We start from the raw sequence: 24,848 nt of genomic DNA, 5'->3' as shown, positions 1-24,848 counted from the left end.
TAGCGGAGGTGACCGGGTTGAGACCGCGACGACCCCACCCCCGCATTCCATTCCTTACATGACGTTAGAGAGGGGCGCTACTAGCCATGCGAGGTACTCTCAGACTTGCACTCGTGACGTCGGGGGAAAAGAAGGCGACCAACACATCGGCACAGGGCCTCTGCGCAAGGAACACCATCCCCCACCCACGCAGACATCAAGCTTTCCTCAAGCCATTCTATTTACGTTTAGGGAGCAATTTGCATAACACTCCGCCCCCCACGGTGGGCGAGCAGCCGGTACCGCCCCTTGCAGCCATGTAAAGGAAGAGGGGGCGTGACCCAGAGGTGGCCCGTGGCCTTCCTGGTGTCGTTTATAGGGTATTACCCACTTCCGCTATCCGCTTAGGAGCGGTGCGATCATGGCGGAGCGTGGTCAGCTCCCTTTCCCCGCTAAGCGCCTCTGCTGCAGACCTGCCTATGGCTCGGCCAGCAGGCCAGGCCAACGGGCGGGCGCCACTGGCCTTAGCAGTGGGGCGCTCTGCGCCGGACCCTCCTCCGCAACTGCTACTGTAGCTGCTTCGTCTGCCGCTCTGGGGCTGCTACCGCTCGACAAGACCCAGAGCCCCGAGTCCCTGCTGGATATCGCGGCTCGCAAGGTGGCGGAGAAGTGGCCTTTCCAGCAGGTGGAAGAGCGGTTCGAACGGATCCCAGAGCCGGTGCAACGCAGGATTGTCTACTGGTCTTTCCCCCGGAGCGAGAGGGAAATCTGTATGTATTCCTCCTTCAACACCGGCGCCGAGGATCTCACCACCGCCCCCGGGGGGGCCGCCGCCGGTACCGCGCCCGGCGGGGGCGCGGACACCACCGCCGTCGACGAGAACCGCCTGCCCTTTCGCCGGGGCGTCGTTCTGCTAGATGGGGGCTATGTCGATAATGTCCTGCAAGTCGGTGAGTTACCGGCCGGGACCGCGTTGCGGAGCCGGGCCACGGCCACTTGGGTAGGGCGCTGCTGGTAGACGTGGGTCTCCCCGTGACGCGTCACCCACCTATTATCCGGGGAGCCTCCTCTTGCTGCGCGGCCCGGCGGCCGGAGGCACCCCACCTCCTTGGCACCCCCCTCCCCCCGCTCTCCCCGCGGTACGGCCTTCACTCTCAGGCTGTAATTTGGGTCGGGCAACTTCCTCTTCCAGTCTCCTCCTCAGATCCAGAGCATGGAATAACTCCTTCGCTTTGCTCCGTGACGTATCCACGACGCCTGCTGCCAACGGCCGGCCCGGTCTCTGGCAGAAGGGTTGGGCACGCTGCCCTTTGCCTGTCCCTTTAACTTTCCCGACGCCTCGTGCCCGCTCCATGTAATCCAGAGTGTGGAATCCCGTTTGGCTCTGCTTCCTTCCAGCTCCCTACATTTGGCAATTCGGGTCATCACCATACCCTCAGTCACAATAGCAAGGAGATGCCTCCGCTTCCCCCCCCCCCCCCACCTTCAGAACCGCTGGTTGAAATGAATCAGCAGAAGGGGAACGGCGGGGGAAGAGGACGGGAGGCGGCTCGAGCCAAAATAAAGAATTAAAAGAGGCTGCGGGCCCCCAGGAGTGGGTGTGCGGTGCGGGGAAAGCTACAAACAAAGGCATTTCTAGGGTGGCGGCGAGCCAGAGGGTGGAGGCGCGATTTGCTCAGGCCCCACCATTGGGTAGAGCGGGAGAGGCATGTGCATGTCACGGCGGGGAGATGCTGTAGCTCGGGCGCGGAGGGGCTCACGGATTACTTTAGGATGAGCCCCTGCGTGACAACGACGAGGTGAGGAGAAAATCGCTGCTCTTTCTTCTTTTTGAACAATACTTTCCTCCCCCCTTCCGCTGCTGCTCCCGCACTAAGCGACTGCCTCCTTCCACTTTTTCCCCCTCTGCGAGCTGGTGCCCCTGGTTAATTCATTCTTACCTCTGTTTAAAGAACATTGGAGGTTGGTACTCTCCGCCCCGATGGGAGGAGGGGGGACGGTTTTGCCTTGCCATGTGTGTGTGCGTGTGAGTGAGAGCTACTACCTCCACCCGCAAGCAGGCCCCGTTGGGGTGGTGATGGCTTTGTGAGGAAGGGGTTTATGGCTTCCCCAGGAAACTTTCGCCGAGAGTGCTGCTCTTGCACTTTGTGCGGCTCGGGCGCATTTACTGTACGCATAGCTATGCGCATTGCTGTGCGGCGGTGCCTGGCGCTGGAGGCGGCGACTGGACACTTTGTTCTCATTTTAACGTTTATGTTCTCATTGGTTTTCTGCCCCCCACCGAAAGGGGAAACCAGACAAAAGACTATCGCTTCTTACTGCCGACTCGACAATTGGGGCAGAGCGGGACAGAAGGACCGGCCGTGCGCAGCCGCCGTCCCACCCTGTGCTGGCCTGGACCGTCTTCTGGCGGTGCATTGACTGCGGCAGCTGCTCGCCCTTTATTCGCGGCGCCGTGTGGGGCTGAGCCGTGCCGAGTTATAGCGGAATTCCTGGTTTTGGTGCTGCGGCTCGTGGTCGGAGGGTGCTGGGCTCTCTGTCGGCCTTGTCCTCAGCGGATTTCACTTCGTGGGCAGCCTGAAAATTTGCCTTCTACTTTCTCAAGGGGAGGGCTTCGTGTTCCTGGATTAAGCGCCCTTCTGCCTAGGTGGACTTCAGCTTTAGATATGAGTGGGGTTTTTTGTGTTTTTGTTTGTTTTGTTTTGTTTTTCGGGTTGTTTGTTTTGGTTTTTTTTTTTTTTTTTTTTTTTTTTTTTTTACTTTTTTTGTTATTAAGGATTTTATTTTTTAATTACCTTTTTTATAAGCTTATTGTTTTGGCTTTCTCTCCTTTTTTCCAAAGGTTTGAGGTGCACTGGTGGTTCCTCAGGACTGGCAAAACCAGAAGTAGGACATTTTTAGTTTGATTGGCAGTGCTGAGACTTTTTTCTTTTGCTTGCGCTTGATACTCTTTGCAAACAATGAGGAATGACAGAAGTGCACATAAGGAGGTATTTCTTAGTTGATTACATTTAAACTAGAAATTCACTGTGAAAAAGCCAAGGGGTGATAAAAATGGATGCAGTCTTTTCTAGGACATCTGGTGTGGGCTTGGCTTTGCTTGCTTTCAAGCAGTGGAATAGGCCTCAATGAGTAGTTGTGAAAAACGAGATTTGCAATTTGGAAATTTTGGTTTTTAGAAGCTTAATAAGGGATAAAAAATTAACCAGCGCTGGGGTGCCCTTGGCTTTTGGCCAAAAAGCATGGCAGTAAAGTCAGGCAGTGTGATCTGTATCCAGTTATATTACTGAGGTACATACATATTCATGTGCTTCATACATTACTCAGACATTCTTGTGAGTTTTTGATGTTTCAGGAACTCTTCGGTTTGTTTTCTTTATACTCTAACTTTTATGCATGACATCCTGTGAAATATGTTTTGTTCTTTGTTTTGTTTTTTTTTTTGTGCCTCCATCCTGTTGCTTCACATCCTCTGATAAGGGGTTAACAAATTTTTCTACGATTCTTCTCTCTGGTGCTCTGCTTTTTCACTGTTATCTTATCTTTTGGATAGGTCAGTCAGCAGATGTGGGAATCAAAGTAATTATTTCCCACCATTCTTTCAGTCACATAGAAGCATTTTAAACATTTCGTGTTTTTGCTAAGGCCTACGATATAGTACATTAATCACACCACTATTTCTATAAACTATACGGTACATACTTTAATAGATTATATTATATTAACAAACAGCTAAATAGAATTATACATTGTACTATATCCAAATATTTATGGTCAATATCAACATGCAAAAGCTAATACATAAATGAGAAAGCCAATATTACATTGTAGTTTTTAACATTATGAATGAAAAAAAAAAGTGTTTGTTTATAGCTTCAAAAGGAAGTAATGTTGGGAAGGGTCAATGTGGAGAAAGAAAATATGCATAAATACAACTGAGTTATTGACTGCTGCTTCTGTACTCCTTAAATGCATTCCACATTTGCTATACCTACTACTGAAAATATTTTGGTTGGGTTTAGGTGTGAAAATTTTTTTTTGTTTGTTTACCTAATATGGGCTTTTTTTGGAAGGCTGCACAAAAAGAGTGAAAGCTGGTGATATGAAACATGTCAGTTGTATTGTTAAGGACATTGCCCAAATGCTTCAAACAGACATGGGACATTGTTCTTGCTGTATTTAGCATTGGTGCAGCTTTCCCTCTGGTACTGTTCCAGGCCCCATAATTTAAGAAGGATGTGAAAGTCCTAGAGGACAGCAACAAAGCTGGTGAAAGGGCTGGAAGGAATGTCCTATAAGGAGTAGCTGAGGGCTCTGGGTTTGTCTAGTTTGGAGAAAAGGAGGCTGAGGGGTGACCTCATGGCTCTCTACAGCTTCCTGAGGAGGGGAAGTAGAGAGGGAGGTATTGACCTCTTCTCCCTGGGATACAGTGACAGTATGCATGGCAATGGTTCACAGCTGTGCCAGGGGAAGTTCAGACTGGACCTAAGGAATCATTTCTTTACTGACAGGGTGGTCAAACACTGGGACGGGCTTCCTACAGAGGTGGTTGATACCCCAAGCTTGTCACTGTTTAAAAGGCATTTGGACAATGCCCTTAATAACATGCCTTTATTTTTGGTCAGCACTAGAATTTTTAAAGCTATTTTAAAGAGAAAATGAATTGTAAATATTTTCCTATCATAGTTTCTAAAACAAAGTCTTCTTTTATAGAAAAACTTAAATTGGGTTGACCTAACAAAATTCTTCATAATTTGTTTTAGGTCAGTTTTCATGCTTCTTACATTTAATTTTTCCCTTAAATTCAAGGCTTTCCTTGCTCCCAAGAAATCAGTTTTCAAAGTTTGCTTTCAGTTTAGGAAAGGTATTCCATCGTGGACTGACACTGGCCAAATGCCAGGCACTCACAATAGTTGCTCACTCACCCTCCCCTGCCACAGCTGGACAGAGGAGAAAAAAAATTTAACAAAGACTTCATGAGTTAAGGACTGGGAGAAAACACTCCAAGGGCAAAAGAGGCTCAACTTAGAAGTACAAAGTGAATTTATTACTAACAAAATCAGAGAAGGACAATGAGAAGTAAAATAAGCCATTAAAAAAACTTTTTCTTCCCCCAACCCCTCCTTCCTTCCCACCGACAGTGTAGGGAAACAGTGCATAGGGGGATTGGTCAGTTTATTACCCAAGATCTTTCACTGCTCAGGGGGAGGAGTCCTTCCCCTGTGAGACCGGGGGTCCATTCTCATGGGAGACAGTTCACGGAGAACTTTTCCAACATTGTTCCAATCTCACAAGCAGCAGTCCTCCCAAAACTGCTGTGGTGTGGGTCACTCCACAGGGTGCAGTCCTCTAAGGACAGGCTGCTCCACCCTGGAAGCAGGGGCCATTTCTCTCCACCGGGTCTCCCACTGCATCACAGGCTCCTCCAGGCATCCACTTGCTCTGGTGTGAACACCTCCCCCACAGGCTGTGGGTGGATCTCTGCATCCCCCATGGATGCCCATGGGCTGCAGGGTGGCAACCTGCTTCACCATGGTACTCACCCCAGCCTGCAGAGGAATCTCAGCTCTGGTGCCTGGAGCACCTCCTCTCCCTCCTTCTTCACTGACCATGTTGTTTCCCTCACATGTTCTCACCTCTTCCTCTTCTCTAGCTGGAATTAAAACTGTGCATGCCCACTTTGTTTTGATTTTCTTCTTAAATATGTTATTACAGAGGTGTTACCAACCTCTCTAATTGGCCCAGCTTTGGCCAGCAGCATGTCAATCTTCAGAGCCATCAGAGATTGGCTCTGCTGGACAATGGTGGAAGCTTCCAGCAGCTTCTTACACAAGCTACCTCTGTGGCCCCCCCTGCTACCAAAAACCAGGCTGTACAAAACTAACCTGTCTGTATGTGATCCGGTATTTTGGTATGTAGCAATTCTTGAATTTGGGATGGTTGCCATGCCAACAACTGATGCTTGTGTACTCTGCGTTCTAACTTTAGGAGGTTGTTGTGGGTGGAGATGAAGTTCACTGGAGAAGCCCTGCTGTTGAGTCACAGGATGCAGAAGGGACCTCCTTGCTTTCTAAATTCCTTAGAGAGGAGTCAGGGTGTGGCTGAAGCCAGTTTTAGCCCCAGACTTTGTCAATGGTTTAAGTAACTTTTCCCCTTAGGATTAAAGATGGTAAATCAGATATATTTATATAAAATGAATTATTTATTATGATAAATAATTAGACAAAAGGTCTTAAATAGAATTATATGCCACACAGTATAAAAGCTAAAACTACTGGTAGTGTATAGTATAGTGCACTATATCAAAGCAATTATATTAAAGCTAGCAAAAAGAAGCAATTATTAAGTAGAAAGAGATTTAACTCACCCATACCAGCACTTGTGGGCAGGTCTCTTTCTCTTTACCTCAAAGAGTATCCTTGGGGGACATCCCCTTCCCAAGGGAGGAAACTTTATACACACACTTCAAGGAGGAATATGTTAAAACCTGACCATATGAAAGTGGACTGGACTTTTCTAGTGTGAAGTGATATCACTGCCAGTCATATGTCACTAGGTCAGCTTAGCTGCTTATCTGCCAAATCTTTGTCTCACTATCAGGATGTTGATTTGGTTGCTGAGCCAGACTGGTTTTAGAATAATTCAACACCAAAACCAGCACATGACATCCTCTATTTGATCACATTCCAAGACAGAGCATCCAGGGCAGGGAGTTGTGCTACACTCTACCCCTTGACTTCAGTCAATCATCTTTACCTCACAAAGTGGTAGTGCAGGTACCTCTTGCCTCCAAGCTATAAAAGCATCCACTGCATATATGCATATTATTGTCAAATATGTTGAGATAGAAAAATAGTAAAACTGAAGAGATTTATCTTAATTCATGTAGTTTGAAAGTGTGTTAGCTGAGTTATACATTACACATTAACATACAAAGTTATTAAAGAAATCAGAGTTTAGCTAATAAAAATAATATTGCAACAACAGGGTATAACATTAAATTCAGAATGTCTGTTGTGGTTGGGGACAATCCAAGCAAGTCATCCTACCAATGATGTTACCAGTTTGTGCAGATCAGAATATTCCCTAGCCCTTGAGTCTCAAAAATCGCAAGAAAGATGTGATGCAAACCAGGATCTAGGGGGAAGAGTTCATGAAACCAGTCTTTAGGTTGCAATGTCTTTGAGTAACAAACAAGAAGAGCTGGAAGCCATGGTACAACAGCAAAGCTATGATGTAGTTTCCATCACAGAAATATGGGATGACTCGCATAACTGGAGTGCTGCACTGGATGGCTACAAGCTCCTCAGAAGAGACAGGAAAGGGAGAGGAAGTGGAGGGGTTGCCGTTTTATATTAAGGAGGCTTTTGATGCCATGGGTATTGAAACTAATGACGATGACGTTGAATGTCTATGGATAAGAATTCAGGGGAAGGCCAACAAGGCTGACATCCTGCTGGGAGTCTGTTATCAACCACCCAACCAGGAAGAAGAGGTGGACAACTTATTCTACAAGCAGCTGGAGGATGTTTCAGGATCACCAGCCCTTGTTCTTTTAGGTGACTTTAACCTACCAGACATCTGCTGGGAACTTAATACAGCAGAAAAGAGGCAATCCAGGAGGTTCTTAGAGTATGTGGAGGACAACTTTTTGGCACAGCTGATGAGTGAGCCCACCAGAGGAGGGACTATGCTAGACTTGTTCTTTACAAATAGAGACGGACTGGTGGAAGAGGGGATGGTTAGAGGCTTTTTGGGGCATAGTAATCATGAAATTATAGAGTTCTCAATATTTGGTGAAATAAGTAGTAAAACTTTCACACTAGACTTCCAGAGGGCAGACTTTGGCCTATTTAGGGGACGTATTTGGAGAGCTCCTTGGGAAGCAGCCCTTAAAAACAAAGGAGTCCAGTGAAGTGGGCTTGCTTCAAAACAGAAATCTTGAGGGCACAGGAACAGACTGTCCCTGTGTACTGAAAGATGAGTCAATGAGGCAAATGTCCAGTCTGGATGGGCAACAAGGTTTTGAAGGAACTTAGGAATAAAAAGAGGATGCATCATCTTTGGAAGGAGGGTCAGGTCTCAGGAAGTATTTAAGGGGGTTGCTAGGGCATATAGAAAAAAAATAGAGAGGCCAAAACTCAGTTCAAACTTAATTTGGTAACTTTTGTAAAGGATAATAAAAAATGTTTTTACAAATATATTAATAACAAAAGGAAAGGTAAGACCAACCTTTGTTCTCTATTGGATGCAGGAGGAAAATTAGTAATGGCAGATGAGGAGAAGGTGGAAGTGCTTAATGCCTTGTTTGCCTCAGTCTTTAGTGGCAAGATGACTTGTCCTCAGGACAACTGTCCTCCTGGGTTCGTAGATGATGTCAAGGAGCAGAATGGTCCCCCTGTTATCTAGGACGAGGCAGTGAGAGAACTGCTGAGCTGCTTGGATGTTCATAAATCTATGGGACCAGATGAGATCCACCCCAGGGTGATGAGGGATCCGGCAGATGAGCTTCTGAAGCTGCTGTTCATCATTTACCAACAGTCCTGGCTCACTGCTGAGGTTCCAGATGACTGGAAGATGGCCAAAGTGATGCTCATTCACAAGAAGGGTAGTAAGGAAGATCCTGGAAATTATAGGTCAGTTAGTTTGACCTTGGTACCCAGTGAGGCAATGGAACAGTTTATACTGAGTGCCATCACACAGCACTTAGAGGATGGCCAGGGTATCAGACCCAGACAGCATGGGTTTAGGAGGGGTAGGTCATGTTTGACCAACCTGATCTCCTTTTATGACCAGGTGACCCACTTGGTACATGTGGGAAAGGCTGTGGATGTTGTGTACCTGGACTTCAGCAAGGCCTTTGACACTGTCTCCCACAGCATACTTCTGGAAAAGCTGGCAGCCCGTGGCTTGGACAGGAGCACTCTTCACTGGGTTAAGAACTGGCTGGATGGCTGGGTCCTGAGAGTGGTGGTGAATGGTGCTGCATCCAGTTGGTGACCAGTCACCAGTGGTGTCCCTCAGGGCTCTGTGCTGGGGCCTGTTCTGTCAATATTTTTATTGATGACATGGATGAGGGTATTGAGTCCTTCATTAGTAAATTTGCAGATGACACTAAGCTGGGAGCTTGTGTTGATCTGTTGGAAGGTAGGAGGGCTCTGCAGAGACCTAGAATGGTTGGATGGATGGTTGTAGTCCAACAAGATGAAGTTTAATAAGTCCAAGTGCAGAGTCCTGCATTTTGGCCACAATAACCCCCTGCAGCGTTATAGGCTGGGGCCGGTGTTGCTGGACAGTTCCCAGGCAGAAAGGGACCTGGGGGTATTGGTTGACAGATGACTGAACATGAGCCAGCAGTGTGCCCAGGTAGCCAAGAAGGCCAATGGCATCCTGGCCTGTATCAGGAATAGTGTGGCCAGAGGAGCAGGGAGGTCATTCTTCCCCTGTACTTGGCACTGGTGAGGCCACACCTTGAGTACTCTGTCCAGTTCTGGGCCCCTCAGTTTAGGAAGGACGTTGAGATGCTTGAGGGCATCCAGAGGAGAGCAACAAGGCTGGTGAGAGGCTTGGAACACAAGCCCAGTGAGGAATGGCTGAGGGAGCTGGGGTTGTTTAGCCTGGAGAAAAGGAGACTCAGGGGTGACCTTCTCACTCTCTACAACTTCCTGAAACATGGTTGTAGTCAGGTGCTGCTTTTTCCAGGCAGCAACTGACAGAACGAGAGGACACAGTCTTAAGTTGCACCAAGGGAAATTTAGGTTGGATATTACGAAAAATTTATTTACGGAAAGAGCAATAAAGTACTGAATTTGTCTTTTGCCCAGGGAGGTGGTAGAGTCACCATCCCTGGATATGTTTAAAAGGATGTAGCACCTGGTGCCATGGTGTAGTTGAGGTGTTAGGGCATGGGTTGGACTCGAAGATCTTAAAGGTCTCTTCCAACCTAGTGATTCTGTTATTATGTAATGATTGGAAGAGTTCAGCAGATTGGTCATCGACTTCCTTTTGTATAGAATACAAATCTGATTTCTCAATCATGAAGTTCTGTGTGGCCTCCCAAGCTAATTCAGGGAGGAATCTTTTCCAATCTCTGTGGCAACTAGAGAGAAGGCAGAAGAATCTCAAAGCAGTGCTTGGGGAAAACTTAGATACGTATCTACTAATCAAACTAACAGCAACAGTCTGAAAGAAACTTGGCATAAAGATGCAATAATCACTATTCATAAACTTATTTGGTAAAACCTATTTAAATTATCTAGTACTTTAAAATACTGGTCAAGATTCTTAACACCATGTAGACCAACTTAAGCTAGCGTAGCCATACATCCTTTTGAGACCTTTTTGGTTTTAGATAAAATGTTTTTTTTTCAGGTTTGCACATTCTGTTGCACCCTATTTTGCAAATTTGGAGTAAAATCCATAAACCAACCATTAATGTAACCATAGTTGCAATTACAATCATTGGGTGCAAGGATTCGCTAGAATGGTTGGCTTATCCAGGAACAAATAATCATGCTGCAATATTGGAAACATTTCTCTGAAAACACACACAAAAAGAAACATTTAATGTATTTCATTTTAGAGTCTTTGATTCTGTTGCAGATCTATCTGCAGTGGATTTACTGCTTACTGTAGGGTCCAGTACAGTTCTTTTGTCTCCAGAGCTGGCTTTATTTATGTATAGGGGATTTAGAAGTCTTCAGCTGTAATTTTCACAGTGGTATGAGTAGTCAAAAGTCCTTTCTAATTCTGCTTAAGCGGATTTTTATTTCAGGTCCAGATGTGCACACAGTCGTCTGGTTGGTTAGGATATACTTAAATGTTCAAGGTTATTAGAGAGGTTAAACCAACAAACTTATACAATGATAAGAGCAGCCAGACATTGCTCTGTAAAATATCTATCTATCATTGCAGGTGCACTGGATAGGATAGGTCAATTTCCTTAGTTCAGAATGTGGGAAATATTAATACGGAACTGATTCTGTGTTGGTGGCCATTAGAGTCAGTAGCCACCCAGGCAATGGTCTTTGAGTGTCCATTAGAGTAATAGGTACAATTCCAGTTTGGGGTAGTTTGACCATGACTGGTTGGCCCACCTTTAGGTTGTCCTGAAAGGCTCCAATTTTATCATTTGGAGCTGATTCAAGGGACACTAGACTCAAGAAAGCTCTTGAAACAGGACTACTCATTGGTCCATATCAGTTATTTATCTGATATAACACAAGAGGGTAACTTTTTATCCCATCCAGATTTGTGTGGCCTAAGGTAGCATTTCAACAAACCATTGGCATGCTCCACAATCCCGTTTGCTTGGGGATAATAAGGTGTATGAAAAACCAATTTGATAACTTCCCTTTTGGCCCAGTCTTGTACCATCACGCTGGTGAAGTGTGATCCATTGTCACACTGTATAGAGTCTGGGACAGGGAGACTGGAAAACCAGTTACTGAGTCCTGAAATAGTAGCTTTGGCATCAGCATGTTTGCTTTTAGTGGCAACAAAGAGTCCAGATACCACTTCAACATCTGTTATTATGTACTATTATTATGTAACTATTAGATGTCTTCAGAGGTTCAATATAATCTATTTGCCAGCTGGACCAGAGTGTTTTGTCACTTTTGATATGTAAAGGCGATGCCAGGTCTGGATAATTTTGTCCAAGTCTCAATTGGCACTGGGAATATTGTGAGAGAAGGCCTTTACACATCTTCTTGGTCAATGGTCAGCCTCTGTTTTGTGCTGCAAGAAATAGAGCTTCCTGTCCAGTATGCCCTAATTTACAATGTACTCATTCACTCAATCGATAGCAATGTTGTGGATTTTTCAACTGATCAATTTTGATCTTTTTAATTTTTGTCAGATGATCCACTTTGTTATTCCAATAAGTCTATAAGGCTTGATCACTGCCATGAGCTTGGACACATCCTATGTGGATTTATTGGGATTGAGATGTAACAACAACCATTTTCAATCTTCTTTCTGGCAAACCTCTTTTCCATTCACTTGCCAATCTAATGCTTCCCACCGACACAACCACTGTGTGGCACCAGCCCAGACTGAATAAGAATCAACATATATTGTCCTTGCTTTTTCCTTTAGTGCCAACAATACAGCTTTTAACGTTCTTACCTTTGCACTTCCCGTTCCTTTTTCTGCTACTTCTATTCCTGTCTGAATGTTAAGAGCAACTGCTCTGTACTTCCATTTACCATCAATGTGTTTGACTGAGACATCTGTGAACCAGACATCTTTAACTTCAGTCTGAAGTGAATGCAGGAGCATCCAGTATAGGACTAGTTTTATATGGCTGTTCTAAATGTTGTGATGCCCTTGCAATGCATTACCATGCTCTCCCCTGATGAGGTAGCAATATGCATCCAGTCTTTGTTGCCTTAGCCCCACTACTGAAGACAAGGAGGTCTAGTAAACTTGTGATGTCACTATCTTAAAACAGGTTTTTTTCTGAAATAGTTCTGCAAATGTGTAAACAGATGAGAGAAGTGTAGTCTTTTAATAGTAACTAAAGTGTAGAGAATTCATTTGTGGTCAAGCCAGAACTGGTAAAAGGCCTCCTGTAGGAGTTGAGCAGTTGTACAGGATACCTTAATGAATCAGGTCAAATAAAAAATAGAATGAAGTGTCTCCTAATGTGAGCTTTTTAACCAATGCTTTTTTAAACCCTTCTGAAAAACGAAAAAATAAAGTGTAAATTAGGGGAAATTTTAAGGTAATTGTGATGTGTACCATCACACTTGAAAAAGGAGAACTTCCTTCTTTAAACTTATCTATTTGTCTTGGTTTAAGACAATTTTACGGGTTGGACATTCTAAAAGGAGTTACCTCTCCTTTAGTTTAACCAATCCCTTTCCACCAATAAGGAGAAACAAATGAGAGTAGATATGAGTGAAAAAATAGCAGTTTCATAAAAAAATCAAAATAGCAACAGGCCAAAAATGACAGCAATAATCACTAATTACAAAGTTGCTGACATCTTGCAGACTTCCTGGGAACCGAGAGAAATTCAAAATGCCGGAGTAAAGCCCCCCCCCCCCCCCCCCCCCCAAGATGGCACCCTCTGCAGACAACTGCATGTAGAGAGACAAAGGGAAGATGGCAGACTTCCCCCCTTGCCTGATTGTTTGTTTTCTTTAAAAGAGCTGAGCAGCTATTAGTTGCTATAAAGTTATTTATTGTAAAGGCACATCGATCTTGAAAGGCAAAGAGTCACTAGCGTTAAAGTCCATGCTAGAAGTTTTTGGCATAGAGTCCTAAATAGAAGTCCCAATTAGAAGTAGAAGCTGCTCCTGTTGAGGTCCTGGGAGGGCCGATGATGCTGCGGCAGCCCCTATCTTCTTCAGGTGATGGTGATGGCGATGAGGAGAGAAGCAAGAGAGCAAGAGCAAGCACAAATCTCTCCCCAGTGCATAGATTCTTATATACAAATTACCCAACAAGCTAAAACAAAAGAGAGATGGTAGACAAATCCTACTTGGCTCAACTTTCCTCCTGGAACAAAAAAGTGGGAAGGTAGGAGCTTACAAAGCAGTTTTAGTGGCAAATGTGAACCACTGGCATATGTGGGGTAAGTGCTGCCACTTGCTCCCACCTCCTGCCACCCACTGGACTCTGCTGGTGTTAGTGCTGCTGTCTTAGGCTCTTGCTCCAATGGGGGGGAAGAAGACAGACTCTTGAACATCAATGAGCAGTGGCCCGACCCCAGACTGCCTCTGGCTCTGTGCTGCTGATAGATGTTGCAAAATTCACTTTGAAACATTTTTTGTTTGCAAAATGCAGCTTCTTGGGTTGCTAGTCGACCAAGTTGTGTTAAGAGCTCTTACAGTAACCTACTGATTACTTGCACAGCAGTTGCTTCAATGAAGTACTTAGTTTTCCTCTTATATTTGAGGAATACAGTATGCTGCTTTGAGAGGGTGAAAAAGTAGTTTTAATCAAACTCATTTGCATATTTACAAGGGTGCCCTCCGTGACCACATTAAGTATGGCTTGCACTTTTTCAAGACAGTGCTGCTGAGTTGACTGATTTTTAAAAGTACAAGAACAGGGAAAAATAAATAATCTAAATGACTTGTCTAATATATTAGTTAAAGGAAGGAAAGCTAGAATGCTTTTATCTGAAATTCTGTGCTATGACCAGTGATAACTGGCTATACTGCTGCTGTTGTACATGCAAAATGAGTCTCAGTTCTTTCACTGGTTTAGGTTGTAAACTGAAACCTTGCAAACTGACTACAATTAGTTTCTTGGGGATAAAATATCAATCCATTGTATTTTGTTTCTGGATTTAGTGTAACTATATTATATAGAAGCATGAAACTTCACTTTTGCTTCTTCTAGAGCAGAGGGATGAAGATGACAAAGTATGTAATTGTTTTTTAGTTCTTTGTTATTGAAGCTGTGTTATGTGAGAGAGCCATCATGTGGCTTTCTTGGTCAAATCTAAATGCATGAATTTATAGAGGTGGCTTTAATTCAGTGGGCTATTAATGCATGAATAGTAGGCAGTGACTATGAATGGGACTTGACGTAACAGATGCTTTGGTGATCTGATGGGATGAGGAAGCTGAGAATAACTTGATTCATTCTACTTCTAGAAGCAGCATAATACTTAGTTTTACTAGCAATTTTCAGTGATCAAACTTTACATTGTCATGTATTCTGTCAATAATTTAACGACTTAATTTCTTGGTATTTATGTAGATGATACATGTAAGTAGGTATTTGGAGTGAAGAAGTGTTTAGGATTAAACAAGAGTTTGGCTCATAGAATAAGATATATTTGAAGAGCAGAGAGATAGTAAAATGTTATGGGTTATGTTTTGACTAGCTTTTTTTTTTTCCTTTTTACTATGGAGCTGCTGGCTTTTTTTTGGGCTGTTTTATTTAGCTGGGTGTTTTTTGGTTTTTGGGGCTTTTTGCTGCTGCTTGCTGCTGCTTGCTGCTGCTTGCTGCTGCTTTTGCTGCTAAAAGTGAAGTGGCAAAATAAACAGTGTCAAGGGACAGCTGCTGTGCTTGGAAGTTCACTATTGGCAAAAGGTGGTGGCCTGATTGTTCCAGAGATGGCAGTATGGGTCTTTCTTGAGCTATGATGTGTGTTGGGTCTGCATGAGTGAGCCATTTTCTGCATTTCTTAATTTATAGTGTTTTTTCTTGTTATAACACATTCACCAAGGGATGAGTTCCCCTACCATGCTACCCCAGTGGTTAAAAGCAGCACTAAGCTTGTGCAAAACTGGTGGAGGAAAGAAGTGCATTGGAAGCCCTGTTGAACACTGCACAGTGTGAATGAGTCAATTTTCAGGACAAAAATTACTTCCCTTTATGGTAAAGAGATATTTAATGGAGCTTTATGTGGGCCTGTCTGGGATAGAATGCTTTGACTTTCTCAACTGCTTGCACTGGGGGAGATTAGGGAGATTAAAGTTTATCAACAAGGCTTGCTTTCAACAGTAGTCGTTTTTGATGTGGAAGGCTTGATTTGGGTTGCTCACTTCCTAGAGTCTTCCTGCAGGTCTGCCTAGAGGATTTTGGCTGTCAGACTCTTTTAAGATATGCATGAGTGAGAGACTGAGTCCTTAAGCTGTACATAGCAGGGTACTTTACGTCTTGGTTGTCTCCTGCTACAAAGGATCCTGTATGACCTCCAACACTAATTAAAGCATCTAGTTTCCTTCCTATCTTCTGCTGGTAGTGTTTATTGTACATGTTTATCCAGGCTTTTAAACTAAATACTTCACCTTCCTCAAATGAGGAAATTTCTTAGTCTGTAGTCTTTCCTGCTCCATTGCTGTGCTGCTAAGTCTTCTAAAATTAAATGCCTCCTTTCTGTCAAATTATATTTTAGGCTGATCACAGGTGTTTAATGTGATACTTTTGTGAACTTACCATGATTTCCGCAAGTTAGATTTAATAAAGAAGTACCAGGTTGAACTCTTGTCCCCTTAGTGAATAAAGAGCAGTCAGGTATATCAGTCCTTCAGTTTTTATACCGATTAGTTTTTCATTGCTATCTTACTTTTAACCCCTTTACTTCTACCCCTACTTCTCTGCTATTTTGAAGGCATACAATTGGAGAAACTGGCTGTTCAGAGCAGTATACTGAGCTATATGCAGTTTTGTTGCTCACATGAAGCTAACAACTAGGAAAAAGAACAATCCCCATGACTAATACAAGAGGTTCTTTAAACACAGTCAAATAAAACAAAAGCGTTTTGTTTTGAAGCTCGGCTAAGCTATATTCAGTGTAAGAAGTACTATCCCAGGAAGGCTGAAGGCTAATAGGACCTGAGTAAGGGAAGATCTGCTATTGGTGGATGCATGTACTTTAATTATTATGCTTACACCAATCCAAGATTGTGACACAGATTCAGGTTAGTCTAAAAAAAGTATTTTCAGTTACATTTTATTTGTAATCAAGCTTTTTGCCTGTGTCAAAAAGCATTTTTATTGGAAAGGCATTTAAGAGCCTGGCTATTTTGTATCCTAGAGTTGAGCAAGCTTCCTCAAATCTGCCATACAAAACACAGTGGGATTGATGTTTTTTAGTGGAACAGACAGGTCACAGTGTATGTTCTCATTGCAACGCTGGGGTTGAGTGAAAAACACTCTATCACCATAAAACAGAACTTACCTAGTTCTTTGCTTACAAACTTGCTCAGAAGTTCAGAATTTTGCAGAACTGCTTAAGAAATCCTGACTTGTACTTGCCATCCTTTCCAAAGTCCTCCAGAAGCATTATGTAAATACCTTCACACCAGCCTAAGGTGAGAATGCTGTCTCTGGGTGCATGGCCAGAAGCTGCTTGCTGTAATTTCCTCTTTGGACCTTCATCTTGCACCTTCCCAAAAGACAGAAGGTAACGTCCTATGGTTTACTTTCCAGTCTCTGTTGGGAGACAATTTTGTTGTTGGAGCAATTTTTATAGAGCGATGAATGTGCCACTAGCTGTGCCTTTGCATAGTTTTTGTTGTTGCAAGAGGTGTGAAGTGATGCCAAGTTATTTGTCCTAGCTGAGAAGTATAAGACAACACTCAGGTTTTTAATTTTGAAGATATGAAGAAGAGGTCATACTGGGTTCAGATTACTACTATTATAATTGTTTAGTTTCATCCACTTTAGTGTTATTTGAATTCAGGTCAGTGAGTTCCTGTCAATTTCTGGTGGGTTGACCTTGGCTGGCTTCCAGGTGTCCACCAAAGCCCCTCAGCAGCTGGACAGGAGAGAGAAAATATAATGAAAGGTTCAAGGGCAGGGAGAGAGCACTCACCTATTGTCACAGGCAAAACAGACTTGACTCGGGGATATTAGTTTAATTTATTACCAATCAAATCAGAGTAGGATAATGAGATATAAAAAACAAATCTTAAAATGCCCAACCCCACCAACCCCTTTTTCTCATGCTCATCTTCACTCCCAAGTTCTCTACCTCTTTCTCCTGAGCAGCACAGGGGAATGAGGAATGGAGATTGTGGTCAGTTAACACATTGTCTCTGCCACTCCTTTCTTCTCACACTCTTTCCCTACTCCAGAATGGGGTCCCTCCCATGGGAGACAATCCTTCACAAACTTCTCCAGCATGGGTTTTTTCCATGGAGTGCAGTCTTTCAGGAACAGACTGTTCCAGTTTTGGTCCCCCATGGACATCACAGGTCCTGCCAGGAGCCTGCTCCAGTATGGGCTCTCCCATGGGGTCACAGGATCCTTCAGGGCACATCCACCTGCTCTGGCATGAGGCCCTCCATGGGCTGCAGAGTGGATCTCCACCATGGGCTGCAGGGGGACATCCTGCCTAACCATGGTCTTCACCATGGGCTGCAGGGGAATCTGTTCTAACACCTGGAGCACCTCCTACCCCTCCTTCTCCGCTGTCCTTGGTGTCTGCAGAGTTGTTGCTCTCATATATTCACTCCTCTCTCCCAGATGTTGTGCAGCAGGTTTTTCCCCCTTCTTAAATATATTATCACAGAGGTGCCGCCACCATTGCTGATTGGCTTGGCTCTGGCCAGCAGTGGGTCTGTCTAGGAGCTGACTAGCACTAGCCCTGTTGAATATGAGTGAAGCTTCTGGCATCTTCTCACAGAAGCCACCCTTGTAGCCCTCACTTTTACCAAAACATTACCACAAAAATCCAAATACATAGTTATGCTGTGCAGGTGGCAGATTTAGATCGTCCAGCAGTATCTTTAAATGTATCCATCTTTAAAGATAAAATTGTGTGCAAGCTAGGAGATGTGGCTCATGAAATTACTTTCATCATACATTTTCTGCTAAATGCACCCCAGAAGATCTTGGAGTGGATCGAGTGCTTTGATAGACTTCCATCAAGTTGAATCTGTTAGAGAGTTAGAATGTGATTATTTGGTCTGTTTTAGCTCAGAATACTCAGGCAGAAACAACAGGCACAAAACTGACTAGTCTGAGTCTTTAAGAAATACCCTTTAACAGTATCTTCCCATGAATAACATTGTACCAGGTTATCGTGGTTTGACACTGGCCAAACGCCAGGCATCCACAAAGCCATTCACTTACCCTCTCTTGCTCTCAGCTGGACAAAGGAGAGGGAAAAAGAAATTACCAAAGGGATCATAAATTGAGATGAGGACTAGGAGAAAACACTCTAAGGGCCAAACAGGTTCAAATTTAAATGTATAAAGGAAATTTATTATTAACAGAGTCAGAAGAGGATAATGAGAAGTAAAATAATCCTTTAAAACACCTTCCTTCCCCCCAACAGCACAGGGAGACAGAGTGTGGAGGCTTTAGTCAGTTTGTCCTCTGAGATCTTTTTCTGTTTGCTCAGGGAGAGGAGTCTTTTCTCTGCTATGTTGTGGGGTCCCTCCCACGTGAGACAGTTCTCTGTGAACTCCAGTGTGGCTCCAATCTCACGAGTAGCAGTCCTACCAAAACTGCTGCAGTGTGACTCCCCCTCCCATGGGCAGTCTTCCCAAAACTGCTGTGGTGTGTGTCACTCATCCACAGGGTGCAGTCCTCTAAGAATAGGCTGCTCTAGTTTGGAAGCAAGGACCCTCTCTCTGTCTCTGGAAGCAGGGGCCCTCTCTCTCCATTTGGGTCTTCCACTGGATCACAGCTTTCTCCAGCATCCACCCGCTCTGGCGTGAGTACTTCTCTCTTGGGCTGCGAGTGGATCTCTGCATGCCCTGTGGACCTCATGGACTGGAGCACCTCGCTTATGAGGAAAGCCTGAGGGACCTGGGCCTGTTTAGCCTGGAGCAACAAAGGTAAAAGCAAAACTGAATCCTGTGCTGTTTATTATGAAGATGCCACAAAGAGTTGAGATTTAGACCTTATATTTGTAAGCAAAATGTGACATTCACCTAATTAGATGCAGTGGTTGTGAACTTTTTCAAATCCTTCAACTTTTGAGTATTCTCAGAGATGCTAGTCTCAGGAGTCTCAAACCTCCATTGCAGTGGAGAGGCAGGAAGGCTCAGAACCATGTTGTGCACTAAGGCAAAGGTCTATTAAACATACAAGCTGGAAGCTGGTCAATGCCCATCCAAGGAGGAAGGCTCCTGCTAAAACTTAGAGTTGACAAATGGGTTTATGTCTTGGTTTAAGACAATTAAGACAGCTATCTTATTAATCACCTCTGTTGGAATCTGCCTGTGTCTGTGTTGCCACTTCACCCCTAGGAACTGAATTCCCTGGGCAGGTCCCTTGACCTTACTTTGATAGAAAAACCCACTTGAAGGAGAATCTGGTTTTCTCCCCTTTCCGAAAAACTTCCTCTGCAGTGTTCCCCCATATGATGATGTCATCAGTGTACTGCAGGTGTTCTGGAGCCTTACCCTTTTCCAGGGCAGCCTGGATCAGTCCATGGCAGATAGTGGGACTGTGTTTCCACCCCTGGGGCAGTCGGTTCCAGGTGTACTGGACGCTCCTCCAGGTGAACATGAACTGTGGCCTGCACTCTGCTGCTGAAGGAAAGGAGAAAAACTCATGAGCAATATCAATAGTGCTACCACTTTGCTGCCTTGGACTCCAGTTTGCACTGAAGTTCCAGCATGTCTGGCACAGCAGCACTCAGTGATGGTGTGACTTCATTCAGACCACAGTAATCACTGTCAGTCTCCATTCTCTATTAGGCTTGCACACAGGCCATATAAGGGCTACTGAAGGATGAGCAAGTCTTGCTGACCACTCCCTGGATCTCCAGATCATCTTGTGTATGGGAATCATGGAGTCTCAGTTTGTGCAGTATTGCCGATGATGCACTGTGGTGGTGGCAATTGGTACCTGCTGTTCTTTGACCCTCAGCAGTTCTACAGCAGACAGGTCCTCTGAGAGACCAGGCAAGGTGTTCAACTGTCTAATGCCTTCTGTCGACACAGCAGCTATCCCAAAAGCCCACCTGAGTCCTTTTGGGTCACTGAAATAACCACTCCTGAGGTAATCTATGCCAAGAATACATGGTGCCTCTGGACCAGTCAAGATGGAGTGTTTGTACCACTCCTTCCTGGTCAAGCTCACCTCAGCTTCTAACAGAGTCAACTGCTGAGAATACCCTGTCACTCCAGCAATGGAAACAGGTTTTGCCCCCACATGTCCCAATGGTATAAAAATACATTTTGCACTACTGTCAACCAAAGCGTTGTATTTTTTGGTTCTTATGTGCCAGGCCATTGGATCCATTCAGTTTAATAGACCCAAGGCAGGACCCCTCTACTTTTGGCTATTGTTCCCTCCCTGGGGATACATTCTGGAGGTCCCTTCAAGTGGATCAGACATGTCATCCTCCCTTCTGTTATACCTAGTATCTTGATCACAGGAAATTGGAGCTACATTCATTCTGGTGGAACTCCCTCTGTTAATAGTTTCCTCCTTTAGCTTACGCACCTGTGCTGCTAGGACAGAGGTGGGTTTTCCATCCTATCTTCTTATGTATTCCTCATGCTCACACAGGAGAAACCACAGATTGCCTTGTGGGGTGTACACCCTTTCCCTAACCAGGGGACATCTGCTTCTGATAGCAGGGGCTCTGGTCTGTACTGACAAAACTTGGAGAAAGTTCTCTTTAAGCTCCTTCCCAAGTTTCCAATGGCTTTCTTCAATCCTCTCTTCCAATTTCCGCATACACTCAGTCAAGTCTGTTTACACTGCGGAGACTTGGGCTCGTGTTGGGGCGTGGACAGTATCTTCATATGTCTTCAAGTCTTCTTGTCATAGTGCCCATCCTGTCGTTTCCCTCATTCCGTTGCAGTGTGGCTAGGAACTGAGAGTACACTTGTGTCCCAAGTTGTGCAAGTCTGAGCCACATCAGTGTTGTACATTTTCCCAGGTCTAGACTCTTAGTGGGTTGGTCATCGTTTGAGAAGAGGATAGTTATCACAGCCAGTTCTCTCAAGCATCGGATTCCTTGCTCCATGGTTTTCCAAGGGCTTTGTTGCAGCTGCAGCTGGAGATCTGGGCAAAGGTATCTCTCCATCACACTTGTTAAGAGTCACATCCAGAGGCTGAGAGGTTCTGGCCTCCTTGTGATCCCTTGGTCAGTACCCACATCATGTGACAGAGATTCCAAGTGCCTCACTTCAATACCATCCAAACTGGTACCGTCACTTGCAGTGTCCCAGACTGATCATCCAGCTCAACATAGACTCATTGGGTCATTGGGTGAGGTCTTTCCTCAGATTACAGAGACTTTCTAAGGACAAAGATTCAGTGAATTTTTCTGGTTCTGATTCCTTTGCTGGCTGTGAGGGTCCTGCCTCCCCATCATCATCCACCAGGCAAATGGTCTTGTAATTTCTCCTCTGGACAGGGGCAACTGCTATTGGCTTAGGCTGCCCTTCTGGTTTAACTGCAGCCTGAGTGACCATGGTGTCTGCTGATTTGTTCTCCTTTTCCTCTGGCTGTAGTTGATGCTGTACAGTAATGAGCAGCACACAATAAGCATTAGCCAGGGCCCAGCACAGTGCAATGAGCTGCCTCTCTTTGGAGCTGCCACTGCAATTTCCTTTCACATATTCTGCTACCTTAGCTGGCTTCCAAACTATTGGGGCAGAATATTTCTTCAAAATCTGGCCCATTTCCTACACATCCCATGCCACTCAGGATTTTCCACCACTGGGGCAGATCTCTGGGCAACCTCCATGGAAATCTCAGTCTGATTCTAAATGTGTTGTAGACCATACAGATGAGACATAGCAGAATTAGCAACAAAAATATGGTGTCTTTAACATCCAGAGGGAACTGAATATTCTCAAAAGGTGATGTGTCAGACCTGAAGGGGGAGAAGAAGGTGAAAGTTTGGGAAAAATCATTCCCTACTTTTTTCCCATGAGGCTGGGTGCGATTATTAATAAATCCCCAGAAGTAGCAGCTAAGACCAGGACAGGCAAACAACAGATACGGATCTCAAATGATCTTCATTGCCTCTGATGTTTACATAAGCTGATATCACAGAGAATATGAACAAAACTATCTTGGTTTGTGTCCCTGATCCAAAAAAGAGCTTGGGGAAATTGTATCATCTATATGGAGAAGTATACAAGCTTAGGTTCCACAGCTCCATGACTAGACTGAGCAGTATGATGATCAGTGAGTTCTGTACACAATACACAAATGTTTTGGACAAAATTGTTATGTTTTCTCTTTGTCTATTGTGCCCCTTTAGTTGGGTGCAAAATATGTCTTGGTTTAAGACAATTTAAAGAGGTAGACGGTCTAAAATTACTTGCCTCCCCTTATACTTTTAACTAATCCCTTTCCACCAATAAAATAACAGTAATAGTCACTTATTACAAAGTTGCTGAAATCTCACAGACTCCCCAGAAACAAAGAGAAACTCAAAAAATGGCAGAGTACTCACCCCAGGATGGTGCTCTCTGTGGAGGACTGTGTGTAGGAACACAAAGGGAAAATGGTGACAGCCCTTTCCCCCTCCTCCCCTTATTTCTCTGGCAGCAGCAGCTCTGTCAAGAAATGCAGCTGGCACACTCCAATGGCTGGTATTTCATCATGAGCTAGAACTTGTGGAAAGACTTTGCCTTCCTCTTGGCAGAAGATAGCAGGAAGATAGCAGGCAGCTGGCTGGGACGACTTGGACTCTGTGCCTTCTAACTTGTTTTGGGTGCTGGTGGTGGGCTGGGGTGACCACACAGAGCAGGGCTCAGTGCAGTGTTGTGGCTGCAGACAGGCACTCATGGAATTTCCCCTGAGGCAGTCCAGGACTGCAAAACGCAACCTCTCAGAAAAATACCCAAATGCCCAGAGCAACCCTCTTGGAAAAGAAACAAAAAAAAACCCCCAAAAGTAAAGCCTTCATCTGTGCTGCCTCAGCTGTATGGCAAAAGCCAAGAGTCAAGAAGCAAGAAAGCCAAGACAGCTCTGCTTGGGTGACTCCAACTTAAAAAAGCCCGGCATCTACTGGCCCTGCGATTCCATTTCTGGCTGCAGGGTCTCAGACAGTAACAATTTTGGGCACTGATAGATGTAGAATACAATAATGTTTTGGATTTCCCAGGACAGTTTAGTACCTTATACAACAGGAATGAGGACCTGGAACTGGAAGGACAGACAACTGATGAGGTGGACAGAGGGTTTGCCATGGGCAAGACAGCCTAGTTGTCATTGCTGACTCCTTTCTAAGGGCAGTAGAGGGCCTGATATGTTAAATGGACCCAAGCCAAAGGAAAGTCTGTTGCCTTCCTGAGGCCTGGATAAAGGACATTACTAGAAAGATCTCTAGTCTAGTATGACCCTCCAGTCATCACCTGCTATTGATTCTTCATTTCAGCAGTGATAAGATAGCAAAACAAAAAAAAATCAAGGGCAGTCAAAAGGGATTTCAGGGCATTAGAGTAATTTGTTGAAGAATCAGGATGAAAGGTAATGTTTTCTTTGGTCCTTCCAGTGGCAGGGAAGGATAATGAAAGGAACAGGCAGGCCCATCAGATCAACATGTGACTCCAAGGCTGGTGTCATAGGCAGAATTTTAGGGTTTTTGACCACGCAATGGTTTATAAAACAGTAGATCTACTGACACCTAAGGGGATGTACCTTTCTCAGAGGGGAAAAAAGTGGTTTTGCACAGGAGTTAGCAGGACTGATTGGTAGAGCTTTAAACTAGACTGGAAGGAGGAAAGGGACAAAACCAGGCTGGCTAGTGATAAGCAATGGAATGGCACACCAAAACTTGAGGGACTGAGTGCTAGTGACATCCTTCAGTCTGCTCCATGAGGTGTTGGCTACAATGCACCACACCTGAAATATTTCTACACTAATGCACACATCATGAGGAACAAGAAAGAGGAGCTTGAAGTTTTGGTCCAATCCAAGAGATGTGACGTCACTGGCATAAGTGAAACCTAGCGGGGTGAGTCCTGTGACTGGAGTGCCATGTTGGATAGTTACAGGCTCTTCAGGAGGGAGAGGCAGAGCAGGCAAGGTGGGGAGATGGCATACTGTGTAATGAAGGGGCTGGAGTGTACGGAGCTTGCAGTTGGTGATGGCACGGTTGAGATTCTCTGGGTAATGATTAAGGGAGAAACAATTATCTTTATATAATTATTGGATGTCATTGTGGGAGTCTACTATAGACCACCCAGCCATGACAACAACAACAAAGAATTGTTCTTTAAGAAACTAAGGGGAACCTCTAAATCAATCACCCTTGTCCTTACGGGGGACTTAACTTGCCAGATGGTAACTAGGAACACCAGACTCCTGGCATAAACAGATCCAGAAGATTCCTAAAACACCTGGATGGCAACATCATGGTACAGGTACTACAGGAGCCAACTAGGAAAGGTGCTTTCCTTGATTTGTTACTTGTTAACAGAGAGGGGCCCATGAGTGTCATGGCTATTGGCACCTATCTTGGTCACAGCAAC

At 44.7% G+C, this 24,848-nt stretch overlaps 1 protein-coding gene across 1 annotated transcript in view; it reads left to right on the top strand.

The window, feature by feature from the left end:
* The first annotated feature begins 385 nt into the window (after positions 1–385).
* Positions 386–24,848, top strand: part of LOC306814074 (zinc finger SWIM domain-containing protein 6-like) — a 254,808-nt gene continuing 230,345 nt past the window's right edge. Inside the window, exon 1 of the mRNA XM_079329787.1 lies at positions 386–929. Coding sequence (XP_079185913.1) covers positions 401–929 — 529 coding nt within the window. The 5' untranslated portion in view covers positions 386–400. The remainder of the gene's footprint in view (positions 930–24,848) is intronic.

This window comes from Erithacus rubecula, assembly GCF_903797595.1.
Source record: "Erithacus rubecula genome assembly, contig: SUPER_W_unloc_1, whole genome shotgun sequence".
NCBI classification, from domain to species: domain Eukaryota; kingdom Metazoa; phylum Chordata; class Aves; order Passeriformes; family Muscicapidae; genus Erithacus; species Erithacus rubecula.
This window is presented reverse-complemented; position numbering and strand designations above follow the sequence as displayed.